Source organism: Ooceraea biroi, chromosome 8 (assembly GCF_003672135.1).
Source record: "Ooceraea biroi isolate clonal line C1 chromosome 8, Obir_v5.4, whole genome shotgun sequence".
In the NCBI taxonomy this organism is placed as follows: Eukaryota; Metazoa; Arthropoda; class Insecta; order Hymenoptera; family Formicidae; genus Ooceraea; species Ooceraea biroi.
This window is the reverse complement of record NC_039513.1, coordinates 1,804,450-1,818,178: the sequence shown is the minus strand read 5'-3', so window position 1 is coordinate 1,818,178 and position 13,729 is coordinate 1,804,450. Positions and strand designations below refer to the sequence as shown.

Sequence of the window (13,729 nt, the reverse complement as noted above, 5' to 3'; positions counted from 1 at the left end):
GTTACTTTTATTAACTTTTAATTTCTTATTGCACTTTGGACACTGTATTTCACCATGTATCAAATTATTTTCCACCAAAAAGTCTACCAATTTCTCTTTGTCATGCGTTATTGCTAAGAATGCGTGCAGCTGCATCGTGAATGACAAAGCAGACAACAAACGAAAAAGCAATGCAAATTGAAAACAATAGAAAATCAACATTTCGTATTATACATATATTAAACTTACCAATTCAAAAGCGGTCACGTGTCTCATTTCGCGCACTTCACGTCACCACGCATGCTCAGTCAGTGTGCACTACGCCCGTAGACCGCCGGTATAACAGATTTCCTAACCCCGAAACTGTCACTTTTCAGTACGTTGTAACTTTTTTTCTATTTCAGAGCGACGATTTTCCTTTTCGCAATCGTGTTTTAGGACCAAAATATACAATTATACAAAGTTTCAAGGAAATCGGTGAGGAAGAGACTCTCCTTAAGTATTACCCCAGAACTTTTATTAAATTTCAATGATAATATGCCATATGTTTTTGTAGCCGATGACGCATTTCCACTTATGGACAATATTATGAAACCTTACACCAGAAAAAATTTAACTAATAAGGAGCAATTAATTTTTAACTATAGGTTATCACGTAGTCGTCGGATTGTTGAGAATACTTTTGGTATAATGGCGTCGCAATTTCGAGTACTTTTAAATGCAATTAATCTTTCCCCTGAAAAGGCTCGTATTATAACTTTAACATGCTGTCATTTGCATAATTATTTACGGTAAAAAAAAGAGAAAAAATATTTTCATAATGGTTTTGATATAGAAAATATTAATAATGGTAGAATTGAACATGGAGATTGGCGAAGAGATACAGATCAGTTAATAAATTTAGCACATAATCAAAATCGTAATCCTATGATATCTGCGAAAATAATACGAAACAATTTTTGTCATTATTTTAATACTGTTGGCTCTGTCTCATGGCAAAATAAATATGTACTAAATCAGTAATATGTAATGTATCGGTATATATAGAATCAACAATAAATAAATACTGCATATTATTAGGTATATAAATAAAATAATTGATACGTACCGACTGTGCATTAATTTCATCCTTTTCGTTATCATCATCTTCAGTAAGGTCTAGAGTTGAAATTCCTGCGATCGGAGTTTCTTGGTCTCTTAAGAAATCAATATCTTTAAAATACCATAATGTTGGTATATAAACCTCTTCAGTTCCAGCACCTGAGCGCATAGACTTTTTAATTTTGTCCAACTCTTTTCTATAACTGGTGCGAAGAGCATTAATTTTCTTTTTTACCATTTCTCTGTCTGCATCTGGCACAATAGTTTTTAATTTTTCAGTTAGAATTTTATATCCCTCATCCTTCAAGCGTCGGTTCTTATAACAGTCACTTTTTATTTTCCATAATACCGGTAATCCTTTATATATTTCAATAAAGTCGCACCAAAACTCTTTATTATCATTAAAAGACACCATTCTAACCTAATCACGCAATACGTGCACACACTTTGGCGGTCCAAGATGCACCGGTTTTGCGCAACGTCACCATCCACAAGACAAATGAGTTGCGCAACAGGCATGTTGCGCAAAAAATATCAGGACGATTCTGATTTTCCGCAACAGTTGCACAAACCGTCAATCTCTTCCATCCACGATCAAATATGTTGCGCAACATTGTCTGTTGCTCAACATGTTTGATCGTGGATGGGCCGCTTTAATCGGCTCGAGAGTTTGAGGATTATTGCACTATTACTTTCCCATCTCAATAATAAACACTATTGGTTATTCTTATTTACTGCAGGATTTGATACATCTTATTGAAAGTTATCGATTGACAGCTGGTGTCTTTCTCAACGTATGAGTCCTTGAGAAATTAGCATAAAGTTTTCTGTTCTCGACACTTCCTCTTTAACTCGTCACGTCATTCGTGAATGATTTTCAAATTTTTTTGTTTCTAAAATTTCATTGTTGTCCAAGCAAAAACAATGCCCGATTACACGTCGAACGAGTTGACCGACATTCTTCTCATCCTAGGAGAATGTCGACGTAATTACAAAAGAGCAGCAGCATTGTACCGAAGATTTCCTTTACGACAACATCCGAGTCATACTGCAATACGTAAAATTGAAATAAGGATTCGGAGAGGGAATCTCTGTCGACGAAAAAGATGTTACAACGTAGATGATTACGCGCTGAATGCTCGTTTCCTCGTACCTCTGGCGATGGTTCATTTGAACCCTCATGTATCATTACGTGAAATTGAGCGTACAGTGGGGATTCCAAGATCGACTGCTTCTAGATACTTGAAGGCTGCAAAGTACCACCCTTATCATATTACACTAAATCAAGCCTTGACTGGGAATGATCATCGAGAACGGCTATTATTTTGTCGCTGGGCAACACAGCAACTTCTGCACGATGGCGATTTTTTTAAGTACGTTTTGTTCAGCGATGAGCTACTTTTCATAGTCATGGAACGTTGAATCGTCATAATTTTCACTATTGGGCTCCAGTTAATCCTCGTTGGATGCAACAAATAGACAATCAGCATCGATGGAGTCTCACTGTCTGGTGCGGAATCGTCAATGGCTATGTAATTGGTCCCTACTTTTTTGATGGTATGGTTAATGCTCAGAACTATTTACAATTTCTAAGAGATATTCTTCCAATACTTCTTGAAGATATTGACCTTAATACACGGAGAAGAATGTCGTTCCAACATGATGGTGCACGTCCTCACTATGCCAATATCGTCAGAGATTATCTGAACGAGACCTTCCGTGATGTATGGATTGGAAGGGGTAGTCGAGTAAGGTGGCCAGCAAGATCACCAGATTTAACTTCTCCAGATTTTTATATATGGGGTTACCTGAAAGATGTAGTCTATCGGGAGAGACCAACGACAAGAGAAAACATGATGGAGAGGATCCGAGCAGCGTGTAACATTATTCCACGTGATGTTCTCTTACGTACTGTTACAAACTTCGAGAGATGGATTCAATATTGTCAACAAGTCAACGGAACTACGTTTGAACATCTCATCAGATGAGCAGAGAGACGACCTACAAAACTAATTTACGACTACCTTACTTGGCCTTAATTGACTACATAACGGCATGATCTTGCCTTAACTGGCTGGATCAGAGCATGATCTTGCCTTAACTGGCTGGATCAGAGCACGATCTTGCCTTAACTGGCTGGATCAGAGCACGATCTTGCCTTAACTGGCTGGATCAGTGATCGATCTTGTCTTAACTGGCCGGATCTGTAATCGATCTTGCTTTTACTGGCCGGATCTGTGATCGATCTTGCCTTAACTGGCCGGATCTGTGATCGATCTTACCTTAGTTGGCTGGATGTAGAACACACGCATACGCACGCACGCACATGCTGATGGTAAACAGTAAAATACTAAAAAAAACTTCAGTGTCTGTTATAAAGCGAGTATTATCATTGGTCCGCTAAAGGTTGAACCTGAGTTTTCGGGATGAGGAGGGCGTTTTTAAAAACAATGTTTCGGACTAAAATTACTTACCTTTCGACGAAGAATCAGAATCTACAATAAAGAGTATGGGGTTCCGTTTAAAAAAACAGTTGAACTCCATATGACCTTGACAACGCCACCCAAGGTCAAACCAATAGTACCGTTTTATGTCCCCCTCGAAGTCACAAAACTTTTGTTTGAAACATTTTTCGATTTAACGCAGTGTTTCTGAAATATTTTAGGGGAAACTTTAAAATGGGACACCCTGTATATATACACGATAAAATACTTATTTCACATACTTTTGTAATTTGTTACTTTCTTTTGCAAAGTGTCGTTACAACATAACACGAATTATAATTGCATACGTTTATTTGTGAGTTGATATCATAAGTAGAGCCAGAGACGGCGAATCGTGGACTAGCAATAAAGTCAGAGACGATAATTTGTGGGCTGGCACTTATACTAACAATACAGGCAGAAACGATAATTCGTGGGCTGGCATTTACGAAAACTAAAGCCAGAGACGATCATTCGTGAGCTGGCATTTCCGAAAAATAAAATCAAATACGTTTATTCGTGGGCTGGCATTTATAAAAAGAAAATACAGCCAGAGACGGTGATTCATGGGCTGGCAGTTGAAAAAAATAAAGTCAGAGACGGTCATTCGTGGGCTGGCTCTTACTAAAACTAAAGCCAGAAACGATATTTCGTGGGCTGGCATTTATGAAAAATAAAGCGAGACGTTTTGTAATTTGCTACTTTCTGTTGCAAATTGTCGTTGCAACAGAACGCTAATTACCACGCTGTTGCATGCATTAACTGCACTATATCACATTATCGAAATAATGTTGGGATGCTGGCTGCAGTCCAGTTGACATTACAAATATTTCAAAATACTTTGTATTTCTTTTCATCTTTCTAAGAAAAAGAACGAGAGCAAATAAAGAGTATTTCGAAACATTTGTCATAAATGACATCTTCCCAACATAATAATATCAATCGATAATATTGATATTATCGATTATAATTGATCATGTCAACCATGTCAGTAATCATGTCGAAGTATTCATGTCGGTAATTACCGATTTAGTTACACCGAAATGATGACGCTTTCGCGACGTAGTTCGGCCGTCACTCCAGGATCCCCTTAAGGGTATATATATATATATATATATATATACAGGGTGTTTCCTAAGTAAGTAGACAAACTTAAGGAGGATATTCCTTGGCTTATTTTAAGAAGAAAAGGTCATATAAACATATGTCCTAAACTGCTTTGTTTTCCAAAAAAAAGTACATCACTGTTTTCGTTCACTTTTCGTTTATTATAGAACAGTTTGTATTATTGCAAATGAAACAAATGAAAAACAATAGTAACCAAAAAGAAAAATTATAACGAAAAAGAAAATAGTAACTAAAAAGAAAAATAATAACACCACAGTAACTGCTGAAAATGTCCACCTGCAGCCATGATACACGCCTCAACTCTCCTTTCCATTGATTGACGTACACGCTCAAAAATACCTGGAGTGTTACGTATTCTTTCACATCCATCTATTATGCGATTTCTGAGATCTTCTTCATTTTGAATAGGTGTAGCGTAAACTAAAGATTTAAGCTGTCCCCATAGAAAAAAATCTACTGGATTTAAGTCTGGGGATCTTGCAGGCCATAAATGGTTTGGTCTTTGAGTACCTCGGCCGATCCATCGATTGGCAAACTTCCTGTTAAAAAATTGACCATCCCCACTCCATCCCCACCGCTGTTGACTCGTACTGCAAAAGCACGCTATCCGAAAAGTGAACGAAAACAGTGATGTACTTTTTTTGGAAAACAAAGCAGTTTAGGACATATGTTTATATGACTTTTTCTTCTTAAAATAAGCCAAGGAATATCCTCCTTAAGTTTGTCTACTTACTTAGAAAACACCCTGTATATAAATGAAGTGTTTTCATGCATTTTGCGAAATAACATTTTCTCGTTACTATATAAAATAAAAATAAATAAATATATAGACTAATAATAAACATTATATATCGTTTTTGCTATTATATAATATGAAATAAATCATCGCAATTTATAAATAGCATTTTTTCCTGTATAATTTTTCAAAAATTTTAAAAGTTTACTAAAAATATCAGATGATTGCATAAGTTCGTGCCCGATTTAAAGATAAACTTTAATAGGTTAAATTCGAAAGAATACAGTTTTATTAATCAATTATATAGTCTCCACCCTTCTCTACAATTGTTTTCCAACGATCTACAAGCTTGTTGATTCCATTTTTGAAGAAAGAGCTTGGTTTTCCTTGAAAAAAGTTCGTGAGGTGGTTTTCGACAGCTTCCTCGGACTTAAGATTTTCGCCATTCAAACTATTCTGCAAAGACCGGAACAGATGAAAATCTGAAGGCGCAATATCTGGAGAATATGATGGGTGCTGGAGAATTTCCCATTGCAACTCCTGCAGTTTTCGCAGCGTCTGTTGGGCGACGTGCGGTCTAGCATTGTCGTGGTGGAAGATGATGCCTTTCCGATTGACCAAAACTGGACGTTTTTCTCGAATAGCCGCATCGAGTCTAGTGAGTTGCTCACAGTACTTGTCCGCCGTGATTGTTTCGCCGCGTCGGAGTAGCTTGAAGTGAATAATTACCCTGCAATCCCACCAAACACACAGCAACACCTTCATTGGATGCAGGCCAGCTTTTGCGACGGGTTCTGCACCTTCACTTGCTTTTTTTCAGGTCCTCTTTCTCTGTACGTTGTTGTACAGAATCCACTTCTCATCGCCTGTTATCATTCGATCCAAAAAAGGCTCTTTTTTGTTACGTGCGAGGAGAGAAATGGCCACATTCATGCGGTTCAGCTTATTCCTTTCAGTCAAGAGATGCGGCACCCATGTATCGAGCTTGGAAACGTATCCAAACTTTTTTAAATGGCGAAACGCGGTCGAATTATCAATTTTCAGCCTCTCAACAATCTCTTCAGTTGTAATCCTTGAGTTTTCTTCCACTAAGGCACACACAATGTCGTCATCAATGCCAGAAGGCCGTCCAGAGCAGAGTTGATCTTCCAAGTTGAAATCACTATTTCGGAATCTGCCAAACCACTTTTTAACTGTCCGGAGAGCAGGAGCACGGTCCAAATAAACGCTCTGAATGTTTGTTTGTGCAGTCCCAACACTCACGCCTTTCCGAAATTCGTATAGCATTACATGCCGTAAATGCACCTTTTCGTTCTCCATTTTTAAAAATTTCTCTTACGCACAAATTGACTTATCTGAACGATGCCTGACGCTAAAGTGACACAAGACACTGTCACCTATTCAGTGCATGCAATATAACCACACAAAAACACCGGAGCTCCGCCACGCAGTAAGTTAACCCCATCTATCTGAAAATCGGGCACGAACTTATGCAATCATCTGATATTTGTAGCACACGAAACTATTTGATTGCTAAACCCGTTATATATTTTCAATTAGATATTGATAATTTTAAAAAGGAGTTATGATTTCATATGGTCCCAAATTGCCATGCATAAAAAATCTTCCTTTCTCAATGTAATATTTAATAAAGTACATACAAACTGCAGCGGGTTTAGCAATCTTAAATATTTTCGCTACAAATGCGCTATAAATATTTTTAGGAAACTTTTAAAATGTTTGAAAAATTATACAAGGAAAAAAATGCTATTTATAAATTGCGATTATTTATTTCATATTATATAATAGAAAATTTGTTAACGATATATAATTTTTCTTATTAGTGTATATATTTATTTATTTTTATTTTATATAGTAACGAGAAAATTTTATTTTGTAGGATGCATGTTAAAACACTTTATATATATACATATATATATATATATATATATATATAATGATTGTGTGGTTGTGAACGAATAAGAGTAATAATGAAGTTAGATGATCTGAAAGATGACACGAATTGGCAACATCGATTTCTGAACGAGAGTAAGAATCATAGTTCCCAGTATATGCATAAACATACATGGATGCACGAATGTGCGAAACAACAATGTGCGCTCGCTGAAGCAACTGTCTTTTGTTGATGACGTTGCGCTCGTGTAAATCCGAAACGATCAGTTGGATGGTTCTCTCCACGATAGTCAGACGTAAGTATATCTATTGCTATTTTTTCGTTATACATAATCTCTTTCTATACAATTCTCTTTCTCTTTCTTTTGTCAATCTTTTTTTCTTTCGCTCTAGAAATTGTTGACTCACATTGATGATAACTCTAAATGTATTTCGTGTATACTGTTACAACAAAACAATACGGTACGACGCGAAAAATGGTTCGCAAGCGAATTGGGGCTCCGAGGGTGACGCAAACGACGGCCACGGCGACGACCCCGGCGACGATGGCCACGACGACGGCGACGGTGGCCCCGATGGTGGCGCAGAAAGATGCTGAAACTAAAGTAAGTAATACTGCAATGTGTACACACCAGCAGTTATGGTCCTGCGCGTGCGCGTTATGGTCGTGCGCAAGACATACACGAATAAGCGCGTCGAGTGTCTGTGTGCTAGACCGAAATTTTGGTGTAGATAATAGTAAAAATAGTGGGAGTGATTCGAGCGAGACAAGACATGAGATAGAAAGAGACAGCCATACTAGATGTGAACCCGGTTTTCGGTATCCCGTAGTCACGCGCGAGACATACGGACACGGAAAGTAGGGTATTACCTCTGCTATTGATGTCTCTTTCTATCGAATGTCTTGTCTCGCTCGCATCACTCCCACTATTTTTCATATTATGTAGACTATTATCTAGACAATTTCGATCTCGCACATAAACTGCTAAACTGCACATGAGATTATTCTAGGACAGCTCGTATTATGAAAATATAATAATTGTACTGATATTTAATTTACAGCGTTTCAAAAATGCAGTGCGGCACGCTGCCGCAAATATGCGACGGCGTGAACGCAAAAAAATGTTGCGTTATCAATACGCGCCACCATCAGCTCCGGGATACGCGCTACCACCAGCCCTGGGATACGCGCCACCACCAGCACCGGGATACGCACCACGAGCGCCGGGATACGCGCCACCAGCCGCGGGATACACGCCACCAGCCTCGGGATACGCGCTACCACCAGCTCCGGGATACGCGCTACCACCAGCTCCGGGATACGCGCTACCACCAGCTCCGGGATACGCGCTACCACCAGCCCCGGGATACGCGCCACCACCATATTACGGTTATTATTATTAAAAAATGGATTACCCACACACACACACACACACACACAAAATGTAATACACAAAAAGTTCCTTTATTATAATAAATATAAATAAATAAGTTTATAAACACATAAAATCAATATTTTTTGCATGAATCTTCCTATTCCGATAATAATGGTCCTAATACTATAATTCCCTTCCATTGCGCCAAAAATATCGTACCCCTTTCTTACAAATTGTAAAATAAACACCTTGTGTTGTCTTTCGTGTTGGTAAGAAGTCTATTATGTTATTGTTGGTAAGAAATACCGTTTCCTTTATATTTCTGACATTTATATTTTATTATGCAGACATCCAAGGTTTGACACCTCAGATGTCGTTCAACCTTTTGAGTAGAAGAGTTCTGCCTGTAACAAACTGTCATACAGCTCTTGGCAATGTGCAATAGTTTACAAGAATAAGAATATACCGAGTTCGTAGAATCACTTTGCAAGTTGTGAGCGTAGCCCGGCGAGAGAGGCGTCGAGGTGAAATGTTGGACGTTACTCGTTCGAATCCCGGTAAAAAATTTTTTATATATCATCATATAAAACTGTACGTAATTGTATAGAAACATATAAAATTATGTTTCAAATATGTTCATATATGTTCATACATACTTTCTTTCTCTTGTATACTTTCTGATCACATATATGTAGACAAATAATAAGAAACATAATTGAAAAATAAGTAGAAAAGTAATTTGCGCATTCTTTTTGTAAAATTGTGATTTTGTATAATTGTGAGATAATATTTTATACATCATCATATATAATCGTATATAACATGTTTTTATATATAGAAATATAATATTTATATATAGAAATATAATATTTGTATAACTGTGAGATAATACTTGTTATATTGCATTATATTTTTATACGTTTATATTTGGAGATTTTTGTATTTTGCATTTTATCAGGTCTTATTCTTATTGTACTAGAGGGTAGATTTATCTTACTAACTAAATAAAATAAATAAATAAATAATATTTTATACATCATCATATATAATCGTACATAACATGTTTCTATATATAGAAATATGTTATATACGATTATATATGATGATGTATAAAAATTATCTCACAATTATACAAAATCACAATTTTACAAAAAGACAATGCGCAAATTACTTTTCTACTTATTTTTCAATTATTTTTCTTATTATTTGTTCTACAGATATGTGATCAGAAATTACACAAGAGAAAAGAAGTATGTATGGACATGTATGGACATATTTGATACATAATTTTATGTTTCTATATAATTATGTACAGTTTCATATGATGATATATAAAAAATTTTTTACCGGGTGATTTCACGCAAATCGTATGCATCAAAAGTTTTGTAGAAAAGTATCTTTTTTACTACGCGCGAAAACTTTCTTTTAAAAGCGCCCTAATAATCCTTCATTCTATTCCGAGTCGGGGTCATTCATATTTTGTACGTACAAAGTGCATAAAGTATTGTATTGTAGAAAATATAAAGCATATGCTGGTGCGGGGGCCAGAGGCGCGTATCGCGGCACTGATGCCGGCACGGTCCCGTATTCCACGTTTATCATTGCCGTAGCCATATCGTCCGTCGCGTTGTTGCCACAATTTGCTTTTTTCCTTCTGGATATGTGGCAACGCCGGTCCCAGCGCCCGAATACGCGCCCGTCGAGGGGACATATCGAGTAGCGCCATCTCTCGCAATATCGAGCAACTAATTTTGTAGTCTGCATGACTTTTGACCATGATTTCTAACCCAGATGTATGTACAAAATTTTCAAACACGCTCTTCTTTTCTCTTACGTTTCTAAATTCATTTCTAAAAGCCGCATTATATTCGTTTATTCTGTCTTCATTCAAATGTGCCTCACTTTTGTGCGTACAAGCTGCCAAACTTTTATATTAAGGAAATCATTTTACGAGGTTAGGTCAAAGCCTGTAAGAAAACTGTAAGTTAAAAATTTTTCTTTATTTTTTATATAAAATCAAGCACTTTTGAATGTATTTCAGTATGTACTTTTATCGTGGAGAAGGATTTTCCATTCTGTAAAACCAATAAAGAGTAAAGCGTTTACAATAAAGTCACTAGATTTCGGTATTACTAGCAACTCCAGGATCCCCTTAAGGCGATCCTGGAGTTGCTAGTGAACTATTTTTTCACTAGCTTTGTATGCAGGTATGCTGGTATGCATCAAAATTTTTGCAGAAACGTTTCTTTTTTACTACGCTTCAAAACTTACTTTTAAAAGCACCCTAATAATACTTCATTCGGTACTCGGTTTGTGTGCGCTACGCCTGTAGACCGTCGATATGACAGGTTTCCTAACCTACGCGGTGCCCAACTTTAACGAGTAATATCTCGTTTCGTGGGGCAGAGCGACGCTTTTCTCTTGCGAAATCTTTTTTTTTTACGCGAAAACACATCGAATAAGTGCATTTTCATCGCAATTTGAGGTGAGCGGGTCAAAGTAAACATTTACCAAAATTTATTCCTTATTCCTATTATATTTTATATTATTTTACGTATTATTAATACGTTTGATTTTATTGATTATTTTATATTACATTAATTAAATAAATAATTCCACATACACACGCACACACACAGGGTGTGTGACGTAAGGTGAAAAACCTCTCGCCAACAGGTAGATCTCAAACTGAATTAAAAAGTCCTGTACCATTTTGAGGACAACCACGTAAAATTTCGAGTAATTAGGTAAAGAAAGTTCGCTAATTCAGCGGACGCGATTGGCAGCGAATATCGGATCTTATACGCGAAGCAACTTGTTGCCCGTGCCATCGATAATCAGATCTCAATAACAACTAACCGGATCAAGTTTTTAATAATCTCAATCATTAGCTGAGGGTTGCTTTACATACCTCAACTGCTTTTACCTTTCTTCTTCGTGCCCTATTTGCGGAGATATTTTGATGTGAAGTTTGTATTTGCATAATTATGTCATAATTTTTTGACATATTTCGTCGTCATCGACGTCCAACTGCAGCATTTGTCGCCAGAGGGCAGTTGCTCTCAGTTGCTATAGTCTGTATATTTAGAGATATTGGGAGCTGGTCGGAATATTTGAGCCTTTTGTTTTTGCATAGAAGCATTTTGAGTATTATCTCTGGCTTTCTGACGTCCGAAGGTTGTCGGACGGTAGAGGAGGTAACTAATATTTCTTCCACAATTTCTACAACGACAGTTAAGGGTTGAACAATCAGCATCTTCTCCTCACCCGCCCGATGGCGGGTGAGTGGCAACCGTACGATGTATATTACGACGAATCAAGTAGTCAGCCAATTCTGGTAACGGAAGAGGATATTGTGGAGGTCCAGGTAGAAGTTACTTCGAATATCGAAAGACAAACTGAGAAGATGGAGGTGGAGGAATCTCACCATGGTGTCAAGAGAGGCCCGAAATGTGATGATCTACAGGATGAGGCGCAAGCTAAGTCGGCAAAAAGAGAAGTACCAGATCATAACAAGAAGCTCGTTCCAAACAAGAGGAAAATTAACGAGGTCAATAAGACGGTAAATATACCAACGGATACTCAGGGGAGATCTAACAAAGGAAACGACATTCTGTATTTGAAAACGGACACAGGCCCCTTTCGGGCAATTTTATCATATAGGAAAATTGACAAGGAAAACCCTCCAAAGCCTTTGTCTATCTTAGAAGTCGGACGTAACCTATATAAAATGGGTATTAAATATGATTATGTGGAGAAATGCAGTAGATACAGGTGGCAGATCTGTTTCAGTAATAGGTCTGCAGCGAATGATGCTATTAAAAATAAATATCTACAACAATCGCAATTCGATATATTCATCCAATGGTTTATGGTGTATCGAAGAATAGTTATCAGGGATGTGCCGCTGGATATATCCATAGAAGAAATTAACGACGAAGTTAAACGTAGCAATCCTGGTATAGGAGTCCATGAAGAAGGAACGTCGCGGCTTAGAAGAAGAATTACTAAGGATGGTACAGCATCATACGTCGATAGCAAATCGGTTAAACTTGATATAAGAACACAAAGTATTCCGTCGTATATTTATATGTCCCGAGTGAGAGTGGAGGCATCATTATACATTCCAAGAATACGTTGTTGCCTCAATTGTGGTCAGCTGAATCATAACACTAAGTTTTGTCAAAATGTCGCTAAATGTTTCAGCTGTGGTCAAAATAAACACGACCCAGGAGAGGTATGTACTGCGAAAACCTCATGTATAGACTGTCGAGGTGATCACAGGACCCTCTCGATGGACTGCACGGAAGTCATTTTGAAGAAGCAGATCACCGAGCTAATGGTTATGGAAAATATAGACTTTAACAAGGCCAGAAGATTAGTCAGAGAAAAGACGTTGCCTCATCATGCTACAGCATTCCAGAGCGAGAGAAGTAAGGATTTCCCATGGCTGAGGAGCCCTGATAATACATTACCCCCGATCTCCAAGGATAACCAAGAGCAGAAGACAGTAACCTACGATAAGAATAGTTATGCCTCAAAGTTGGTAATGTCGAAATTTAGTTTAGAAGATAAGGATATTTGGAACCAAATTAATAATATTATAGAATCGTGTCCTAATGTTAGCCTTTTACTTAATAGGATCTTGAAAGCCTATTCACTTCATGTAGAGCATTGCTCTAATAGATAGGGTTAAAAACTCTTTTATTTTTAGGTAGATTAATGGTTAAAATTCTTCAATGGAATAGCCAAAGTGTTAAAAGAAAGTTACCATTTTTAGAGGCTAAGATCCCGAGTTTTTATATTGTACTATTATCTGAAACGTGGATTGAACAGGATGATATTTTGAAAATTAAAGGTTTTGACACAGTAAAATGGGGGAGGCAAGACAGAAGAGGTGGTAGTGTCGCCATTCTGATCAAAGAGAATTTCAGATATTCAATTGTACGTAATCTTTCAAATTGCAACAATAAGCTTGAGGTTTGTGCGATTTCTTTAACGGTTGATGGTAG

General features: G+C 37.2%; 1 protein-coding gene across 1 annotated transcript; it reads right to left on the bottom strand.

Annotated features, from left to right (window-relative positions):
* Positions 1-6,243: 6,243 nt before the first annotated feature.
* LOC113562436 (histone-lysine N-methyltransferase SETMAR-like) lies at positions 6,244-6,747 on the bottom strand. Its single transcript, XM_026971872.1, has one exon. It carries the CDS (start codon positions 6,745-6,747, stop codon positions 6,244-6,246), a length of 504 nt encoding a protein of 167 aa, XP_026827673.1.
* Between the last annotated feature and the right edge of the window lie 6,982 nt (positions 6,748-13,729).

Bases quoted from the DNA above. Each gene is read 5' to 3' on its own strand.
- LOC113562436 (XM_026971872.1), bottom strand. From the start codon at position 6,747: ATGGAGAACGAAAAGGTGCATTTACGGCATGTAATGCTATACGAATTT.